The sequence below is a fragment of the Otolemur garnettii genome, unplaced genomic scaffold (genome assembly GCF_000181295.1).
Source record: "Otolemur garnettii isolate 467f Iridium unplaced genomic scaffold, OtoGar3 scaffold00010, whole genome shotgun sequence".
NCBI lineage: Eukaryota > Metazoa > Chordata > Mammalia > Primates > Galagidae > Otolemur > Otolemur garnettii.
Window position 1 is genome coordinate 2,639,148 of NW_003852405.1, and position 22,882 is coordinate 2,662,029.

Below are 22,882 nucleotides of genomic sequence, written 5' to 3' on the forward strand. Positions count from 1 at the left end.
ATATTTGTGTAAGTTTGCAAAGGTATGTACCCAAACAATGCAGCATTATTCATAAAAGGCCAAAGTCTGAACACAAGGGAAATAGAAAACCACAGTCCACCATGCGACAGAACACTGTGCGGCCCAGCACAGGAGAGCCTGGAAGTCAAGACGCTCCCCCGGTAGAACACAAACACATCTGCAGAATGATGTGACATAACATTACACTGATACTACATTATTTTTTTAAAAGCCATTAGTTATCTCTGGAATATTACGATACTTTCTTTTTCTTCTTTGCAACTCTAATTTACAACTTTTAAAATTCCCAAATCCCCCTCCACAACAAAAAAACAAACTAGGTCAATTTTTGTAATGGCATTTATTTTTTCTTAGAATGGTGATGATTATTTTTGGTCTTCTAATTTAAACATAATTTCAAAATTATATAAAACTGTGTTCTTTGAATTATCTAGCAAGACAGTATTCACTATGAAATCACTCTATTTATATTAATAACAATTTTATACATGAAAGAATTGTGAATTTCAGTTAAAAAAACTATTTATAGGAAATAATTGTATCATACAATAAACATTTACAGTTTTACTTTTACAATCTCTTCACTTAAAATCATTCTTTCCCCAAAACCTGTACTTCAACACGAGACTCACAGATACAAGCATCAATGAATAATTAGTATGTACATACATGGCTGTGAAAAATTACCCATAATTCTAATATATTCTGCTCCAAAGGTGAAAAAATTTCTTTTAGAAAGCATTTTAACATTTCTTCTCATCATCTACAAAGCAATATTTAAATTATCAAAAATGGCAAATCCAATAACTCATAATCAAACGGTCCCTTAAGAAATGTATTTGAAAAGCCACTGTTCCATAAAATATTTACATTGTTTAAATTACATGAAAGCAACATTTTCTTGTTCTATGGCTCTCCATGCCCTCCGGAAAAGAAAAGCTATTCATCTTTAATAAAGGAGACTTTATCCTTGGGTTTATTCAGCATCTTTATATCATCCAATAGCTTTTTAGGTGTCAAAATATGTGTAGAACCTGGTGGAAGAAAAGATAACTTTTCAGAGACCAACAGTTATATCAATTTTCCTTGAATTAATATATTGTGTTGTTATCCAAATAAGCAAAGTTCAGTAGCCTGAGGCAATTTAACAATTTCTATGACATCTCCCCAAATCTGCCTATTCTGTAACATTCAATCCTTCCTCACAACTGAGCATGCTCGGTAATTCACTGCCTGTTTCCGATGCTTTGTCTACTTTGTGCTATGTGTTAGGAGACTGAGGAGCAAAACTGGGGATTACTATATCCTCAGAACTGCAGGAGCTGTCATTCAGTAACAGAACCACTAAACAGTGCTTCAGACTGAGGCTTGACATACAGATCTGGCACCTTTCTGAGTCAGGAAAGTTTACTAGCAGCTTTGACTGAAATTCTTAAAACTCAATTCCACACAGGCCTTGCCAATGTCAGGTCTACATCCACAAAAAATTCAAGGTGTATTTAAAGTAGAAATGTATTTATGCATCAGAAACTAGTGATGAGACCAAACAAAATCACAGAACATAATACAGTAGAACTGTCCTAACTGACCACCTCCCCACACCACTTTAAGTTGACCTAATTTTCACAGCCTGGACATGCACCACATGCACACAGTGTATTAGTTCCTTAAGTTGACCACTTCGTCACAATCCCTTGGGTATCCAAATTACAGAGCTTCTGCTGTATTTTAAAAGAACAAGCTCATTTCTCCAAAGTCAGAATATTGAAAATTATCAAAAAGCCAATAGGAAACAATTCTAGTATGTCAGATAAAACACTTTCTGTGGTTAAAAAAATTTTTTTAGTCTTAAATGTATAACACAAAGTTTTATGTGCATATTTTTGTATTAGAGTTTGCTTTAAAAAAAGAAAAGAAGAAATCAAAAGTCTTACCAATAATAACTTCACAGGATTTATGTGCCTGAGAAACTTCATAAGCGCAACGCATTTCAGAGTAAGTAATTCCTCCAATTACAAAAACAATCAGCTTTGACCCATTTTTTCGGTCTTCTAAGTAATTAGCTCTGGGTTTCTGGCGAGCACTAAAAAGTGTAAAAAAAAAAAAGCAAACATGTTAAAAATGTTTATGAAGCCATAATGCTTGGAGACTTTTAAAAAAGCCTAACCTAACTCATCCAAACTCAAATTTAGTGTCAACTACATTCATTTTAAGGAAATGACTTAACTAGACCACCAAGAGTGAGGCAGGAAAAGTCCCTTTTCAAGGTGCTGGTGTCAGTGCACAGCTTCCCAAGGGGAACATTACCACGGTGACCGTAGTGATACTCAGCAATGAAGTATGTAGTACTTTTTCCAGGATGAGGACATGAACTTAATTGTCAGACCCTGTAGGTGTAAGTCCTGAGATACAAAAATAATGATTACATCCCTGTACCCTGAAAACTTCTACACAGTACTTAAGAACACTGGTTAAAATAAAGGCAACCACATTTTTAAAGCACAGCTGAGAGTAAACAAGTCAGAGAAATCCCCAGGAGCTAGCAGGGCTGGTAAACTGAGTTGAGGCTCAGTCTGCCCTGCCTTGTAGCATATTTTCAGATCTTAGCAAACAGGTGGGCCTGGGTACTATGCAAGGGAGAGACTGGCAGCTAAGATCCTGCATGAGGTCAGTATACCCTCAAAAGCCAAGGGAGATTATCAAGAAGCTTCTTCTCTAATAACTACACCCACGGGCCTTCTGCATGAGAGCTTTAGGCACTATCACTCTCCCTTCAAGGTCTGAAGAACTTCAAGCTGAAAATTAACAAATAAAAGGAAAAAACTCTAATCAGGCAGAAGTACAGGAAAAACCTCTCCAAAGGGATCCACCTTCAGCTCAGAATTCAAAATTACAAAAGAAATAACCATGAGTCTGCAGAAATAAAAGGCAGCAGAATTAGACCTTGAAGGAATGTGAGATACAGAAATCATTAAATACAGACATAAATTATGTTTAAGATGATAAAGGATAATAAAGTAGGTTAGAAAGTTTGACAAAATAAATCATTAAAAAATCCTAGGAATTTAAAAAACATATAAGTAGAACTTGTACAATGGAAAAATAAAGTCAATAGAAACTGCAAAGATAGCTTACACAGCAGATTTAGAGAGAACTAAAGAACTAAAAACTAAATCCGAAGAAAAATTTCCAGAATGAAATACAAACAGCAGAAGAAATGAAAAACCTTGAGAGATTAGGAGACATGAAGACAGAATGAGATGTTCCAACATCAGACAACAAGAGTGACGATATTTGAAGAATTTATGTTAAGAGTCTTGAGATTTAGGAAACATAACTGAATCCCAAGGAAAGAAAGAAAAATAAATTCTCAGATAGACAGACATACCTTAGAGAATGCACAGAATATCAAAGACAAAAAGCAGCCGGAGGAAAAAGGCTGATTACTCACAAAGATATGACGAACTAATAGAAAACATGCCCCCTAACCTTCTCAAGAGCTAACATAGAAGGCTGGAAAGAGCAGATTATCTGTAAGTATTGAGTGAACATAACTCAAGGTGGTCTAACATTCTTGGGTTGTTCAAAAGGGAGGGCAGAAATAATGATTAATCCTAGGCTTTGTTGGGTCAAATTGTATAATAAATTTCTAAGGATAACTGCTATAAGAATCAAAATAGGTTAAATTCCAAACCAGTAGAAAAGGGAAAAAAAAATAAAACAAAACTAAAGAAAAAGTTCTCAGTACAAGAAAAGTGTATGTGGCTCAGCATCCGTAGCACAGTGGTTACAGCATTGGCCACATGCACCTAGGCTGGCGGGTTCGAACCCGGCCCAGGCCTGCTAGACAACAATGACAACTGCAACAAAAAAATGGCTGGGCGTTGTGATGGGCACCTGTAGTCCCAGCTACTTGGGAGGCTGAGGCAAGAGAATGGCTTGAGCCCAAGAGTTTGACATTGCTGTGAGCTGTGACGCCATGGCACTCTACCAAGGGTGACATAGTGAGACTGTCTCAAGGAAAAAAAAAAAAAGAAAAGAAAAGCATCTGAAACACTAATACACATAATGTACAAGAATCTCCACTGAGTGTTGTTTGTAATGGTGCCAGTTTTGACCAGCCTGAATTTCTACCACATGGAAAATGAATAAATAAATTTGTATACTCAAATAATTATATACCACCTAGCAAATGAAAATTTATGCAAATTATCAATCTAGGATAAATTTCACAAACATCAAGAAAACAAAGAAAAAACAAGTTGCAGGACACAGCGTCCTGACGTCACAGCTCACAGCAACCTCCAGTTCTTGGGCTTATTAGGCAATTCTCTTACCTCAGCCTCCCAAATAGCTGGGACATCAGGTGCCTGCCACAACGCCCAGCTATTTTTTGTTGCAGTTTGGGCCAGGGCTGGGCTCGAACCCGCCACCCTCAGTATATGGGGCTGGTGTCCTCCTCACTGAGCCACAAGTGCCACCCTATTTATATTACGTTTTAAAGATACAATACAGAGCTATGTGCAGTGGTTCACGCCTATAATACTAGCACTTTGGGAAACCAAGGCAAGAGGACCTCTTGAGGCCAGAGTTCAAGACTAGTCTGAGCAAGACCAAAAGTTTCTAAACAGTCTCAAAAAACAGGAAAGTTAACCAGTGTAGTCCCAGCTATGTGGGAGCCTGAGGCAGGAGGATCACTTGAGCCCAGGAGTTTGAGGTTGCTGTGAGGTATGATGATGCCACTGCACTCTATCCTGGGAGACAAAGCAAGGCCCTGCCTCAAAAACAAAACACACAAAGAAACAACAAAACCCCAAAAAACATGAGAGACAGAGGACTTATGGTCATGGGAAATAAGGTAGTCAGGAGATTCCCTTCCAAGAAAACAAGCACATAGCTAGATGAAATTGTGGGAGAAAATGAAACAGAATAAAACATTTCAGGTCAACTGGAAATCAACCACAGCCAGACAACAAATTGAGAAGCATTTATTCTTGAGTATCTGCTCCCGTTATCAGGTAAGAATGGTGGTGGTGACTATGAAACCCTCGGGCTGGGGCTTCATTTAACCCTACTCCTCTCACATCTCAGTCAAGAAAAATTATAGCTTTACTGAGTGGAAGCTGGCTGTGAAAACCAGCAGCTTTACTGCCAGTGGTGGAAGACTTGACTCAAGCAAAGCAGTGACAAGGTAAAAACACCTGCAGCTTCGCTAGCTGGATCTCAATTTGGGCTGGGCAGCCAACCAACCAAGAATTTAAGGAGGAAATCCCAGAAGCAGTGAAGCTGAAGAAGGGAAGGCCAAGCTCTCTACATTTGTTAGCTGACTAGTAACAAATGGAAAACTTGACAACGTCCTGGGGAAAAACTGAGGGAAAAAAAGGGGAGACTCAAAAACTGGCTACAGTGGAACACATTCCTTAACTCACTCTTAGCTTGGTCAGCAGCAGACGGAAGCCATACAGGCTTGACGTGTCTGAGATCACTAGCTGACCTCTGAAGTACACAGACACAGGACCACAGGGGCAACTGCTACGAGCCACAAAGGGGCTGCACATGCACATGTTCCCCTTTCAGATATATCATGACTCTGGCCAGTCGCTGTGGCTCACTCACTCTGTAATCCCAGAGTTAGGAGCCCAAGGCAGTGGACTGCCTAAGTTTATGAGTTCGAGACCAGCCTGAGCCAGAGCAAGACCCTGTCTCTACAAAATAGCCAAGTGCTATGGCGGGCGTCTGTGGTCCCAGCTACTCGGGAGACTGAGGCAAGATCGCTTGAACCCAAGAGTTTGTGGTTGCTGTGAGAGCTAAGACTCCATGGCACTCTACTGAGGGTGACACAGTGACACTGTCTCAAAAAAAAAAAAAAGACTCCTATAGCTTGTTAAATATGTGCATGTGCTCCCCCCAATAGATTCCTGTTCCTATTGTCCTCCCTCTAGCTGGAAGGTTTCCCTCTGCAGGAAGAGTAGCCTTCCTGCAGTAGCCTGCCAGGAAGGCTACTCTCCTTTCCAAATTTATGAACCATGTCATTTTATTCAGTTAACAAATATAATGAAAGAATTAAAAAGAAAAATATGTGAATAATAAGGTAACTAATAGGGAACCTCAACAAAAAATGGAAACTAAAAGGAACCAAATGGAAATTCCAAATGTGAAAAGTAAAAAATTCACTAAAGGTGCTCAAGAGCACATCTGAGATGCCAGAAAAATCAGCCAACCTGGAGACAGTCCAGTATGTATCACCCAAATCTGAAAAACAGAGACAAGAAAGAGGAAAGAAAAGAGAACCTCAGTGACCCATGGAACAATATCAAACCTCTCAATTGATGTGTAATAGGAGTCTGAGAAGGGGAGGGAGGAGAAAAGGGCAGAAGCAAATCTGAAGAAATAATGCCTGAAAACTTTCCAAATTTGATGAAATTTACTTGCAGATCCAAGAAACTCAACAAACCCCTGGTAGAATAATCAGAAAGAGAACTACACCTAGACACAACACAGTTAAACTGCTGAAAGCCACAAGACCATGAGACAATCCGGCAAAGCATGACTCAAAACATTGTTTGGGATACAAATGTATGTAGAAAAACTATGAAGATACACAGGTGATAAACATCAAATGCAAAACAGAAAAGAAAGGGAGAGTGATACAATCCTGGAATGATATATAGGAAGCTTGAACTGTATTTATAACATAAGCTGGGTCCTAAGTATGTGTTGTAACATTCTCTGTATCTTTCTGAATGTTTCAAATATGTCATCACAAAAAAATAATCCAAAAAGATTAAGCACTCTGCTATGTGAACAAGGGCAGACACTGGTGTGGAAGTGGGGGGCCTCTTGTCTAGTTTCATGAAATCGTTTTATAATAAAGTACATCTTCATATTGCTTATCTAGATTCATTTAAACAGGTTATAGTTCAGGGAAAATTACATGACGACACGCTTCAAAGAGAACTGCCAATGTAAGAATTAGTCTGCGATATCACACTGAAAATTCCACTGACTTTCACTTATAGGCTTTACCTTACAGCTCCTGAGCCATTCCATACTGCTGGGCACTGGGAACAATATGGCCATTCTTTTGAATCTAATCTATTATCAATGGCATCCTAGGGAAGAAAAGAGTAAAACAACATCAAGAAAATGTTATAAATTTCAGGACTTTTTGGGTTTGTTTTGTTTTGATAAACTGTATGCCTTTCTTCCTTTGTCTGGAGGTCCCCACACTGGCATGAAGATTCCAGGCACCTCACAAGGGCCTTTAGCTGTGTGCACTGCCAGGGGTTTCTGAACACCATCCTGTCCTGATTAAAGCTTTGCTCTTCACAGCAGTGGCTTTAGAATGGGATGGGCATACCTAGCCTAGAAGCACTTAGGGTAATTCAATGGGATGTGAGAAGTTTTCCTTTTCATTTTATTTCTAAAAATTTTTCATTTTTTCAGTGTTATACTTATGTGTATAAATAAACTACACATATAGATTAAATACGTTTTATTAGCATGGTAATATATAATTTATAAGTAAATAAGTAAATGTGCTTTCTGTATTTTTTATGGCTGGGTGTGCATGCTTCAAACCATTTGGAAACCACAGTAGCACAATGGTATTAACAATGAGACACAAGAAATGAGCACAAAGTACTTAGTAGTTCAAGAATATTTCAGTAAGAATTCAAAAAGGAAAGAAAACCAAGTTTTGGGAGAAAATATCATCAATCCAAGTGTATATTTTTGTTTTTTTTTTCTGGCAGTCTCTTCTGTCCCAGGTAGAGTGCAAGTGGTACAATTACAGCTCACTGCAGCTCCAAAGTCCTGGGCTCAACCCATCCTCCTGCCTCAGCCTCCTGAGAAGCTGGGTGTGCCACCACCCTGGCTAATTTTTAAACTGTTCTTTTTAGAGATGGGGTCTTGCTATGTTACCTAGGCTGGTCTTAATTGCTGCAAGTGATCCCCCCATCTCAGCCTACCAGAGTGCTGAGATTATAGGTGTGAGCCACCATATCTGGCCCAAATGTGTATTTTTTAAATTTAACATGCAAATCCTCCTTAAAGGGTTTGAGAAAGTCAATTCTTACTTTAAAAATACAGGCTACTTAGTTCTATACATCATTATCATGGGAGAGGGAAAAAAACTTTGATGCAGAAAACGAAGCCTAAATTCTTCACATTTTTCGTGTACATTTAAACATGTGAATGACATAAAATTAGCCAAGCAAAACAGAAAAATTATAGTACTACATTGCGCCAAATTAGCTTCCAAAGGTAAGTAGAATTTGGGGCTCAAATCAAAGGAAAATTGGCATAAATGGAATTATAAGATTATGATTAAAGAATCGGTATCATGATTTTATTGAGATCATATAGCAATTTTTAAATTAGGTCATTTTGTAATTTCCTATAATTAAATACTATTTTCTACATGAAAACAGTACTAAAAACATTATTCACCTGTTATAGCAAACGGTAATGAGGCTTAGATTTTAATCACAAATACATTTCCGAGAATACTGGCATCTAGCACTTCGCTATATATGGTACACATGTATACAAAAGTCATTTTGTTAAATTTTCATTCAATTAAACTATAGTACATATGCTACATATAGTTATTTAAAGCAACAGTAGCGACTGTTGTAAAACTAAATGTGCTTATTATTTAGAGACAGTCAGTGGGGAGTGTCTCTGAAATCTTCAAGAGATTCTTCTCCTTTGACCCCACATATGGCCTTCCTTTCTGAAGCTTCCCAAACTGTGGAAAATTCCTGCCCCATAGATACACTGAGACTGACAGATAAACATACTAAGAGTAAAGAAGACTCTACAGATGGCAGAGCACTCAGGTATAAGAAAAACAGAATGGTTTTTTACCTCCATAATATCTTTGATAAAAGGTGTCCATCTAGAGAGCTGAAAAGTTTCTTCTGCAGACCGATCCTTTCGTGTTGGTTTGCCTTGTTGAGACTAATATAATTAGAAGAAAAAATTAAAAACCAGCAATGTCATTCAGCAATATGCTTTCCTAACACAGATACTGAATTTACCAGCAAGCACTATGTGGGATCTGACTAATACTCTAAGTGGAAATACCTGTTTAAAAAAATCCAAATAGGTATGGTCACATAACATCACAAGTATTTTGTGCTTTAATGTTAAAATTTATAGTTCTATCATAAAACAGTTTATTCAAAGAAAACTATTGTAAAACTTGATGGGAAAGAGATTCTAAACAGAGTTCTTTCAAATTTGACTTAAGAGAATATAGAATTATTTTCTATACCATATTATACTTAAAGATTAAATATTTAACTGAAATATGACAATTGCTATAAATAAATCATAAAGAGAAAAGCATTAAGTAGTAAATTACAACAGAAGCTATCAAATACTAATTCACCAGAAAAGTGTATTTGCCCAAATTATCACATATGGAAAAGTCAAGAAAATAAATTTTTTAAATTGTTTAATCAAAATCTATAGAGTGAAGTTAAAAAGACTATCTGCATGGATTCACACATAAAAAATACAAACAGCCACACATACATATTTCTAAGTATTTCACAACATAAGATTTCTTACTTGGGGAACGATGGGAACACCAAGATAACTCCAGTTACGAATCATGTCACTCTCATTTTCTATCTTTACATTCTGGATCAACCTGTCCAAATTTTCTTCTGTAGTTCCTTGGATAAGTAAAAATGAGTGCACAATTACGTAATTGCTATGTCAATAGTTTCTAGGTTTGGGGTAGTACTCATGAATACAGTACTCATGAATAAAAACTAAACAAAGTATATCCTTTTCAGTCTTCTATTTCATGTTTTTCTTATTTACCTTAGCCAACTTCAGCTACTACTTTTGAGTTTTCAAAGATTATCTTATAGGCTCGGCTCCTATAGCTCAACCGGCTAAGGCGCCAGCCACGTACACCTAAGGTGGCGGGTTCGAATCCCCAGCCCGGACCCGCCAAACAACAATGACGGCTGCAACCAAAAAATAGCCGGGCGTTGTGGCGGGCGCCTGTGGTCCCAGCTACTTGGGAGGCAGAGGCAGGAGACTCGCTTGAGCCCAGGAGTTGGAGGTTGCTGTGAGCTGTAATGCCACGGTACTCTACCCAGGGGGACAGCTTGAGGCTCTGTCTCAAAAAAAAAAAAAAAAAAAAAAAGATTATCTTATAATTGATAATGAGACGCTTCTTAAAAAGTGATATTTATTTATTTATTTGAGACAGAGACTCAGTTGCCCTGGGTAGAGTATCATGGAGTTATAGCCCATGGCAACCTCAAAGTCTCGGGCTTCATCTATCCTCTTGCCTCAGCCTCCTGAGTAGCTAGGACTATAGGCACCCGCCACAATGACCAGCTATTTTTACTTATTTATTTTTTTTTTTGAGACAGAGTCTAACTATGTCGCCCTGGTAGAGTCCTATGGTATCACAGCTCACAGCAATCTCAAACCCTTGGGCTTAAGTGATTCTCTTGCCTCAGCCTCCCAAGTAGGTGGGACTACAGGCGCCCACCACAATGCCTGGCTATTTTTTGGTTGTAGTTGTCATAGTTGTTTGGGAGGCCCAGGCTGGGTTTGAACCCGCCAGCTCTGGTGTATGTGGCTGGCGCCCTAGCCACTGAGCTACAGGCGCAGAACCACAACCAGCTATTTTTAGAGACAAGGATCTTGCTCTTCATCAGGCTGGTCTCAAACTCCTGAGCTCAAGCAATCTGCCTGCCTTGGCCTCCCAGAGTGCTAGGATTACAGATGTGAGCTACTGCGTTCTGCCGGAAAAAGTCATTTTTGGAGCTGAGTACTTTAATGCATTCATGAAGATAAACAAAATCCCCATTACCATTAATACTGAAGATGTAAAGTAGGATTGCTCTTATTTTATCACAATTGTCGTGATTTTTGTTGAGAAGAACTGGAAGGAGTACTCGCATAAAATCTTTCACCCTCTGTCCTTCTGCATCAGTTCCAAGTGCCAGGTCCTTAATAAAAATAACACATCATCAGTTGTCTATAATGCAAATTCATTTTTTGGTTAGAGACATCTATTATTAAACCTTATCAGATTTTAATGCAACACTGATGACATTTCAAAGGAAAATGAACACTACCTGAACTATTGGTTGTAACTAATGCAAAAGGTCAAGAAATGTCACAGAAGATGAAAATCATTAATTTAGGCCTGGCACCTGTAAGCTCAGTGGTTAGGGCATGAGCCACATACATGGAAGCTGGCAGGTTCGAGCCTGGCCTGGCCCTGTTAAACAACAATGACAACTGCAACAAAAAAAAATATCTAGGCATTGTGGCAGGTGCCTGTAGTCCCAGCTACTGGGTAGGCTTAGGCAAGAGAATCACTTAAGCCCAAGAGTTTGAGGTTGCTGTGAGCTGTGACGCTACAGCACTCTATCAAGGGTAACATAGTGAGACTTTGTCTCAAAAAAAAAAAGAAAAGAAAATCATTAATTTAAACCTATCCAATAAGATAGTCACTAGCAACATATGGCTATTGAGCATTTGAAATATGATCAGTCTGAATTAAGACACACTGTAGGTATAAAATACCAGACTTTGAATGTAAAAAGAATATAAATCATCTAATTAACATTTTTATATTGATTAGATTTTAAAATAATATTTTGAATATATCAGGTTAAGTCAAATTTTTTCTTTTCTAAAGAAACAGGGTCAAGTCTGGACTGCCCAGGGTGGATTTGAACTCCTGGGTTCAAGCAATCCTCTTGGGTTCAAGCAATCCTCTTACCTCAGCCTCTTGAGAAGTTCAGACTGCGGGCATATACCACTATATTCAGATTATTAAAATTAATTGCATTTCTTTTTACCTTTGTAATGTGGCTACTAGAATATTTAAAATTAGATTCAGCTTCTAGTCTATGTCTATTAGAGGGCAAGGATCTAAACCAGGACTATCCAACCTTTTGGCTTCTCTGGCCACACATTAAATACATAAAACACTAATGAAAGCTAATGAGAAAAAAAAAAAGGACTGTATAATTTTTGTAATATACACAGATAAGAAAAAAAATCCTCACATAACAATTCTAATTTGCAGTGGCCCGTTCAGACAGTCTTTTGGTTTTTTTGTTTGTTTGTTTGTTTGTTTTTGAGACAGAGTCTCACTATGTCGCCCTTGGTAGAGTGCCATGATGTCATAGCTCACAGCAACTTCCAACTCTTGGGCTTAAGCAAGTCTCTTGCCTTAGCCTCCCATGTAGCCAGGACTACAGGTGCCTGCCACAATGCCCGGCTATTTTTTGTTGCAGTTGTCATTGTTGCTTAGCTGGCGCAGGCTGGGCTCGAACTCGCCAGCCTTGGTGGCCTCAGTGCATGTGGTTGGTGCCACTGTACTACAGGCGCTGAGCCACAGAGTCTTTTAAAATCGTCAAGTAGGTCTCAAGTTTGCAATCACTACTATAGAACATGTACATACATCAGTAATAAAACATCTTTGGTTTTTTTTTTGATATTTTTTATTGTGAAAGAAAAGTGGGTAAAATAAGTGGGATATATGATGTGTATTTAAGAAACTAATCCATCAATGTCTGGTTCGATGGAAGTTGTGGACATTCTCAGTGAGTTCTCAAGGTGTTCATCAAATATTTGGGTTCTAATTTTACTTTTTTTGCAGTTTTTGGCTGGGGCTGGGTTTGAACCTGTCACCTCTGGCATATGGCACCAGCCTACTCCTCTGAGTGACAGGCACCGCCCTCTAATTCTACTCTTAATGTAATTAAAACATTTGCTTGTAAACAATGTTGCCAAAAAGTGATGACATGAATACAGTGAGTGCGAAGCAAGGGTTATTTGTCTCTGGAAAGATAGGACCTATAAAAATCCAGTAAAGAGACGTGATCAAATTTTTCTGTAAGTTGAATGTCAGGTTGCAGCTCTATGCATTCCATTTCAGAACTGGCAGGTAACATATTTATGTCAACTGAAAAGGAAGTCACAAATGCACCAACATATTATTTCCCCAGAAATCTTGAAATCTGGTTTTAAATTCTTCTATCAAATAAAAAAGCAAGGCTACGTATTTCTTGCTGCTCAGAGAACTGTGTTTGGCCGACATGTTGAAATGCAGAAAATTGTTTGCCTTAATTTGAGCTCACCATAATTTTAGTTTCATTTGGAATGCTGTTGCGGTTTGAAACATTCTATTGATAAGTTGGTTTTCACTTTAAGTCATTTAAATGAGCAGTTAAACCCACTAAAAACACTAATTATGTAAGTCAGTTTTCACTGTCAAGTTCTGGCACAAAATTTGATCTTTGATAACACATCACAAATCACAAAATATTTTCAATATTTGACCTCAATTTAGCCATGTTACTTTGGAAAAGTAAATGATGTCAACATAATAAAAAATAACATGTCTAAGGAATTTCTGGAACTGTTGATGATTTAATCCCTTGTCCCTTATGAAACTCACCATTTTGATGATGATTTGCATGACACTATCCATCATTAAAGCTTCTGTGTGTCAATTTTCTATGTAATGATATGTCATAAAACTGAGTTTGGGGTAGAAATTGCATCATCATCTATTAATTTTACAAGCCCCTCTCTTTCACCCACCATTGCCACAGCACTGTTAGTAACTATGCCTGATATGTTGACGATAAAGAAAACACAATATATTTTCATTTTAACATATTTTTACTACTTTGTAGTAAACAAAGATAAAGAAAACATAATATATTTTCACTTCAACATATTTTTTACTACTTTGTATAAATTTGATTTAGTTGTGTCTTTGAATGACACTAAAGAAGCCATTTCTTTTTTTTTTTTTTCTTTTGTTGAGACAGAGTCTCACTATGTCCCCCTCAGTAGAGTGCTGTGCCATCACAGTTCACAGCAACCTCAAACTCTTGGGCTTAAGTGATTCTCTTACCTCAGCCTCCCAAGTAGTTAGGACTACAGGTGCCCACCACAATGCCTGGCTATTTTTTGTTACAGTCGTCATTGTTGTTTTGCTGGCCCAGCCGGTTTTGAACCCATCAGCCTCAGTGTATGTGGCTAGCACCATAACCACTGTGCTATGGGCGCCGAGCCAAGAAACCATTTCTTCAATGATATTATATTTGTCATCAATACTGCTAATAAAAATGGCAAGGTGAGCCGTATTTGTAGCATCAGTGCTATCATCCATGACAGAACATAAAATTTAAAATTAACAGCTTCTTTATTTTTTAAATTTTTGATAGATTTTCCAGTTTCTTCAATTTGTTTGGCTAAAGTCTGATGAGACAGACTGACATAAAATAGTCTCCTTTTTTCCAGGGCAAATTATATCTGTCAAGCTTTCTATCCACTGCTTATAAACTCACCATCAGTAAATGGTTTTGATTTTTTTCTTTTTTTGCTATTAAATATGCTACCATGAAACTTTTACAGTGGAAGCCGTCTGAGTTGTAAATTTAAAAAAAAATTTTTGTTGAGGCTCAGAACCTGTGCTCAGTGGTTAGGGCACCAGCCACATGAACTGAGGCTGGTGGGTTTGAACCCGGCCCGGGATTGCTAAACAACAATGACAACTGCAACAACAACAAAAAAAGCTGGGTGCTGTGGTGGGCCCCTGTAGTCCCAGCTACATGGGAGGCTGAAGTAAGAGAATCACTTAAGCCCAAGAGTTGGAAATTGCAGTGAGCTGTGACACCACAGTATTACTGGCTGTCTCAAAAAAAAAAAAAAAATTTGTTGTTGAGAATATTTTTTTCAGTTCTATTATTTCGTCCTTACAACACAATCTTTCAGACACATTCAATCTGGCAGCATGGTTTTGCACAGAACCCCTTTCCAAATTATCATCTTTGAAAACTTGCACAAATTCCCTACAAATTAAGCAGAGTGCCTTACTATTTGCCTTGACAAAAAAGTAGTCAGCTGTCCACTTCTTATTGAACAATCTTCCTTCAGCCATACTTTTTCTTTTTTAGGGTTCTGTATCCTTTTGAGATGTTGCCATGCTGGGATTGAAATATCAGATGAAGGACTGTATTTATTTTATTACAAAAACGAATTGACAGGAAAATAGAAAGCAACATTTGGGCTCTTTCACATCTCAGTTGCCAATGCAGGGCAAAGTGCAGGGCTGATCATAAAGTGTGGGGGGTGATGCGTGAGATGCTGTCGAGGTGTGGAAGTTCTTTTGATGATCAACTAAGAATGCCTACCTGACTTCTAAATAACATGAAACATCTAATGTTCAATGGAAGGTTGAAATATTGATAACCACTGCCTTGCCAAGTCACCACATGCACATGTCAGGTATGATGGTGTCAATTAGACTGTCTGCACTTGTAAGACAGCACACTGGAAATTGCAGACTGCCATAAAACTGAAGCATGCAAATAGCGAGAGCTTATTTTTTTTATGTAACATGGTGACACGTTATCCTCTACAAAGTTCACGCTCAAGAACTGTGCATAAAATTCCACCAACAAATCACAAAATAATCTCATGTTTTAAGCACCTTTACGATTTTGGGTTGGGTTATATTCATAGCCATCCAAGCATACGCATATGGCTTGTAGGCCGCAGGCTGGACATCCCTGATTTACACAGTTTATACATGATACAAAAGCCTCTTAAAACAAGTAAAATGTGCCTTGGCAGTACTCTGCAGGAAGCTACATTAAACACTGCCCCCACCAACAATGCTGTCCTGAAATAATGCTCTAAAAAGTTAAATCATCCCATTCATCCAAAGAAGCATAATCACAAATTAGGAGGGACTGTATAAGTACTTGTCAATGTTGGTAGACAATGATGTATTAAATACTGCTTAGATAGGTCCCCTGCAAAGAGAGTCTGGGATTCTATAAAAATCAACCTACTTTGGGGAGGAGAGAGGCAAGATGGCCGACTGAAGCCAGCGTCAGCAGAGGCTCCCATTCAGAGGGAGAAGTAATGGGCAGAACCAACCCAATAAAGTGGAAGATGGGGAGCTGAGCTGAGCTGAGCTGAGCTGAGAGAGACGATTAATAAGTTCACATCACCCTTACTGAGGCAAGCTGGGACTCCAAGGAAACAAATTTCAGGTACAAAACTCATCCCAAAGAAGACAGGAATTCTTCCCCTCCTGGCCTCATGAGAGCAGCTTGAGGCGAGTAGTGAACAGAGGACCTTTTGTTTCACCAAAGAGGAGAGAATGGCTAAGGGCCGGGACTCCCTCCACAGAGAGATACCGCTGCAAGCCCGGGCAGTCTCTTGCCTGGGACAAAAGTTGATCTAATATTCTCCCTACCTTCCTGAACTCATCCCTTAAAACTCATCCCTCTCCTTGGGGTCTAGAAGACTACCTCCTGCAGAATGTGGAGTGTCTGGCAGAGTTTTGCTAGGTCAGGGCATCTCATCGTCTATGAGGCAGTTGCTCTGAAGCTATAACTTTAACAGAGGCGGGGGGTTACAAGGGGAGAGAAACTTGCTGTGCTGGTAAGAGCATAGTATGGGACCCGCACCACCGACCACCAGGGACCATGGAGGTTTCTGCTACCTGGGGACCACCACCCACCTGCTCACCGGCTCCCCACCTGGTGTCCTGCAACCCATTTGGCCTGTGACCCGTGGCTCTGCCCTCAGGCTCCCAGGACCCACGGCCAGCAGCCCACAGCTCCACCCTCTGGCTCCTTGCCTGGCTCCTGAGACCTGTGCACAGCAGTACCCCAGATCAGTGGCACTTCCCGCGACAGTGGTGGCACCACCCCTGACAGTGGTGGTGGCTCCAAGGTCCCTACCACTGGGGTCAAATTTGGGACAGACACCTCCCCAATTCTGTAGAACATGGAGGGAAACTGACCATACCTACAGGGGTTCCAGAGGTGAAGTGTGGCCAAGGCAGAGGCGTGGTCTCAGAGAGAGAACCATACTCCTCCATGGTAACTGCGGCTGGGTACAGATGCAGGTGGAACACTCCCCAGTTTCCAATGATCACGGAAGGGAATCAGGCCCGAACTCCTCCCGCCTGCAGGTTGCACAGTGAGACGGCCAAGTCGGGGAGGCATTGTCTCCTCTTTGACTTAGGTGCAAATAACTGGTGTTCTTGAGTATTAGAGAGAGTTGGGCTGCAGCCCTGTGGGTAACCATTGACTGGGGGTGACAGTGATGCAAAGTGGAATAATTCTTTTGCAGGGCAGGCCTTTCTGACTCCACAGATCACGGGAGAGAGTTACACCTGAGCTGGCAGTGGACCTCTGCTGTCCAGTTGCTGGAGACCTTTTGAACTCTCCCATTTGATCTGTGTTTGTGCTGACCGGGCCAACTGGTTTGGAACTCTTGATCTGGGCTGATCACCTGGGGGCTCTCCAAGGTCATACCCTGGTTATGTTGTAGAGAGAGGATCTGATTCTCTTCTCTCAGTTATTGCCAGTGGGGGGGTCAGGGTGTCTTAATTGCTTGTATTCCTCCAAAGGTGAGATTTCAACCCAAAGTCACTGATCCTCCAGGACTGTCAGCTAAATACAAGACAGGCCCACCTACCCCCATCATACCAAATGGGTCCCCAGAGTCTCAAGCTGTATATACTGAACAGGACCTTGGTAAAGCCATAGGGGAAAAGCTGCAGTCACCCAGTCCCAGCACTCTGGTAAAGGGCTGATTAATTACATCTCCAGGAGCCTTCAATTTAATTCCACCTTACCAGCCTCTCTAAACAAACGGTGAAAAATAACCATGGGGTAGAATCAGTGGAAAAACTTGGGCAACATGAATAACCAGAGTAGATCAACTCCCCCAAGGTACAACAAAGGAGGCGTAACAGAAGATCCTATTCATAAACAAATGGCTGAGATGTCAGAAATTGAGTTCAGAATCTGGATAGCAAATAAGATTAACAGAATCGAAGTAAAATTGGAATTAGAAGTTCAAGGAGAAATTCAAAAGTTGGCTCAAGAATTCAATGAATTCAAAGATAAAATCACCAATGATTTGGATAAACTGAGGCCAGAATTTGCATCCCTCAAAGACCTGAGAAATACAGTAGAATCCCTCAGTAATAGGATGGAGCAGCAGAAGAAAGGATCTCGGACATTGAAGACAAAGCTTTTGAATGCTCCTAAAATGCTCAAAGATGAAGAGAAATGGAGAGCAAAGACGGATCATTCCCTGAGAGAGTTGCGGGACCACTCCAAAAAAGCAAACATTTCCCTTATTGGAATTCCTGAAGGTGATGAGAATGATCTGAAAGATATAGATGCTCTACTCCAAGAGATTTTAGAGGAAAACTTTCCAAACACAGCAAGAAGTACTGAAATTCAGATAGCAGTTTCAGAACCCCAGCACGACTCACTCCAAATAAAGCATCCCCTAGATACACTGTAATTAACTTCACCAAAGTTAATATGAAAGAGAAAATCCTACAAGCAGCCAGATGTAAGAAAATCATAAGCTACAAGGGGAAGAATATTAGAATGACTGCAGATCTTCCTGCTGAAACTTTTCAAGCCAGAAGAGGATGGTCATCAACCTTCAATCTCCTAAAACAAAACTTTCAGCCCAGGATTCTGTATCCAGCTAAACTGAGTTTCATTTATGATGGAGAAGTTAAATACTTTAGACATTCACACATTGGAGAAATCTGCCATAACTAAACCAGCTCTTCAAGATATTCTCAGACCCATCCTCCATAATGACCACCACAATGTTCTACCACCAAAGTAAACTCCCTCAGAAATTACTGATCAAAACCCAACTTCCACAGTGGCAAAGGATGTTAAAAATATCCACTGGTCTTTCAAAAAACTTGACACCCAAAATACCACCAGGCTTATCAACACTCTCAATTAATGTGAAAGGCTTAAACTGTCTGCTAATGAGGCACAGGTTGGCTGACTGGATACAAAAACTCAGGCCAGATATCTGCTGCATACAAGAATCTCATCTTAAAGGATAAATATAGACTCAGGGTGAAGGGATGGACATCTATAATCCAGGCAACGGAAAACAGAAAAAAGCAGGGGTTGCAATTTTATTTGCAGATACGATACATTAGGCTTTAAGCCAACAAAAGTAGGAAAGACAAGGATGGTCACTTCATATTTGTAAAGGGAAACACTCAACATGATGAGATGTCAATTACTGACATTTATGCGCCCAACCAAAATGCTCCTCAATTTATAACCAAGGACCTAACAGACACAAACAATATGATATCTTCCAGCACCATAATAGTCAGAGATTGTAACACCCCTTTGGCAGTGTTGGATAGATCATCCAAGAAGAAACTAAGCAAAGAAATTTTGGACTTAAACTTCACCATACAACAATTGAATTTAATAGACATCTATAGAACATTTCATCCTAACAAAATTGAATACACATTCTTCTCATCAGCCCATGGAACAGCCTCCAAAATTGATCACATCTTAGGTTGCAAGGCTAACTAACCTCAGCAAATTTAAAAGAACAGAAATTATTCCTTGTATTTTCTCAGATCATCATGGAATAAAAGTTGAACTCACCAATAACAGGAATCTGCACACTCTTACAAAGACATGGAAACTAACCTTATGCTAAAAGATAGTTGGGTCAAAGATGAGATTAAGAAGGACATTACCAAGTTTTTAGAACAAAATGATAATGAAGACATGAATTATCAGAACCTCTGGGATACTGCATAGGCAGTCCTAAGAGGGAAACTTATAGCACTGCAAACCTTCCTTAAGAGAACGGAAAGAGAGGAAGTCAACAATTTAATGGGACATCTCAAGCAACTGGAAAAGGAAGAATACTCCAACCTCAAATGCAGCAGAAAAAAAGAAATAACCAAAATTAGAGCTGAACTAAATAAAATCAAAAACAAAAGAATTATTCAAAAGATTAATGAATCAAAGTTGGTTTTTTGAAAAGTTTAAGAAAATTGATAAACCCTTGGCTAGCCTAACCAGAAATAGAAAAATACAATCCCTAATTTCATCAATCAGAAATGACAAAAGGCAAAATAGCAGACACCTCAGAAATTCAAAAAATTCTTAGTGAATACAAAAAACTCTATTCTCAGAAATACGAAAATCTAAAAGAAACCGACCAATACCTGGAAGCATGCCACCTTCCTAGACTTACCCAGAAAGAATTAGAAATGTTGAACAGACTTATATCAAGTAGTAAAATAGCATCAACTATATGAAATCTCCCCAAAAAGAAGAGTCCAGGACCAGAAGGCTTCACATTGGAATTCTACCAAACCTTTAAAGAGGAACTAGTACCTATATTACATAACTTTTTCCAAATCATAGAGAAAAAGGAATACCTCCCAACACATTCTATGAAGCAAATATCACCTTGATCCCCAAACCAGGAAAAGACCCAAGAAAAGAAAATTACAGACCAATATCTTTAATGAACATAGATGCAAAAATATTCAATAAGATCCTAGCAAACAGAATCCAGCAACACATCAAACAAATTATACACCATGATCAAGTTGGTTTTATCCCAAGGTCTCAAGAATGGTTCAATATACGTAAATCTATAAATATAATACATCACATAAATAAATTAAAAAACAAAGACCATATGATTCTCTTAATCAATGCAGAAAAAGCTTTTGATAATATTCAGCATCCTTTCATCAGAACACTTAAGAAAATAGGTATAGAAGGCACATTTCTTAAACTGATAGAGGCCATCTACAGCAGACCCACAGCCAATATTGTATTGAATGGAGTTAAATTGAAATCATTTTCACTCAGATCAGGAACCAGACAAGGTTGCCCATTGTCTCCATTGCTTTTTAATATTGTAATGGAAGTCTTAGCCATCACAATCAGGCAGGAAAGGGTGATCAAGGGTATCCAAATAGGAACAGAAGAGATCAAACTTTCACTCTTCACAGATGATATGACTGTATATCTGGAAAACTCCAGGGATTCAACTACAATACTCTTAGAAGCGATCAAGGAATACAGCAGTGTCTCAGGTTACAAAATCAATACTCACAAATCTGTAGCCTTTATATATACCAACAATAGTCAAGCTGAAAAAACAGTCAAGGACTCTATTCATTTTATAGTAGTGCCAAAGAAAATGAAATATTTGGGAGTTTACCTAACAAAGAACGTGAAAGATCTCTATTAAGAGAACTATGAAACTCTAAGAAAAGAAATAGCTGAAGATCTTAACAAATGGAAAAACATACCATGCTCATGGCTGGAAAGAATCAACATTGTTAAAATTTCCATACTATCCAAAGCAATATACAATTTTCATGCAAGCCCTATAAAAGCACCATTGTCATACTTTAAAGACTTCAAAAAAATAATACTTCATTTTATATGGAATCAGAAAAAACCTCAATTAGCCAAGACATTACTCATAAATAAAAAAAAGCAGGAGGAATCATGCTACCAGACCTCAGACTATACTATAAATTGGTAGTGATCAAAACAGCATGGTACTGGCACAAAAACAGAGAAGTAGATGTACGGAACAGAATAGAGAACCCAGAGATGAATCTAGCTACTTACCGTCATTTGATCTTCGATAGGCCAATCAAAAACATTCAGTGGGGAAAAGACTCCCTATTTAACAAATGGTGCTGGGTGAACTGGCTGGCGACCTGTAGAAGACTGAAACTGGACCCACACCTTTCACCACTAATAAAGATAGACTCCCAATGGATAAAAGACTTAAACTTAAGACATGAAACTATAAAAATACTAGAAGAAAGTGCAGGGAAAACACTTGAAGAAATTGACCTGGGAGAATATTTTATGAGGACGACCCTGGGGGCAATTGAAACAACATCAAAAATACACTACTGGGATCTGATCAAACTAAAAAGCTTCTGCACAGCCAAGAACACAGTAAGTAAAGCAAGCAGACAGCTCTCAGAATGGGAGAAGATATTTGCAGGTTATGTCTCTGACAAAGGTTTAATAACCAGAATCCAGAGAGAACTCAAACGTATTAGCAAGAAAAGAACCAGTGATCCCATTGCAGGGTGGGCAAGGGACTTAAATAGAAACTTCTTTGAGGAAGAGAGGTGTATGGCCTACAGACACATGAAAAAATGTTCATCATTCTTAATCAACAAAGAAATGCAAATTAAAACCACTTTGAAATATTGTTTAACTCCAGTAAGAATAGCCCACATCACAAAATCCCAAAACCATAGTTGCTGGCATGGTTGTGGAGAAAAGGGAACACTTTTGCACTGCTGGTGGGAATGCAAACTAATACATTCCTTTTGGAAAGATGTTTGGAGATCACTTAGGGATTTAAAAATAGACCTGCCATTGGATCCTGTAATTCCTCTACTAAGTATATAGTCTATATACAGATCTAGGTCTGTATCTAGGAGGCCAAAAATCACTTTATAACAAAGATATTTGCACCAGAATGTTTTTTGCAGTCTAATTCATAACTGCTAAGTCATGGAAGAAGCCCAAGTGCCCATCAACCCATGAATGGATCAATAAATTGTGGTATATGTACACCATGGAATATTATGCAGCCTTAAACAAGATGGAGACTTTACCTTTTTAATGTTTACATGGATGGAGGTGGAACATATTCTTCTTAGCAAAGTATCTCAAGAATGGAAGAAGTAGTATCCAATGTACTCAGCCCTACTATGAAACCAATTTATAAGCACCCACACTTCCATATGAATGCTATAACCCAACTACAGCCCAAGATAAAGGGGAAAGAAGAGGGAAGGGGAGGAGAGGGGGGAGTTTGGGTAGAGGGAGGGTAATTGGTGAGACCACAACTATGGCGCATTGTACAAGGGTACATGTTAAATCTACTAAGTGTAGAATAGAAATGTCTTAACACAATAACTAAGAAAATGTGGTGGCTCGGCGCCTATAGCTCAACCGGCTAAGGCGCCAGCCAC

The 22,882-nt window shown here is 38.9% G+C and overlaps 1 protein-coding gene across 1 annotated transcript in view; it reads right to left on the reverse strand.

The window, feature by feature from the left end:
• Nucleotides 1-359: 359 nt before the first annotated feature.
• The window catches only part of STXBP3 (syntaxin binding protein 3), a 74,447-nt gene continuing 51,924 nt past the window's right edge, over nt 360-22,882 (reverse strand). Inside the window, exons 14-19 of the mRNA XM_003784086.3 lie at nt 10,868-11,006; nt 9,601-9,707; nt 8,893-8,985; nt 7,048-7,133; nt 1,956-2,104; nt 360-1,055 (exon numbers count right to left, since the gene is read on the reverse strand). Coding sequence (XP_003784134.1) covers nt 961-1,055; nt 1,956-2,104; nt 7,048-7,133; nt 8,893-8,985; nt 9,601-9,707; nt 10,868-11,006 — 669 coding nt within the window. The 3' untranslated portion in view covers nt 360-960. The remainder of the gene's footprint in view (nt 1,056-1,955; nt 2,105-7,047; nt 7,134-8,892; nt 8,986-9,600; nt 9,708-10,867; nt 11,007-22,882) is intronic.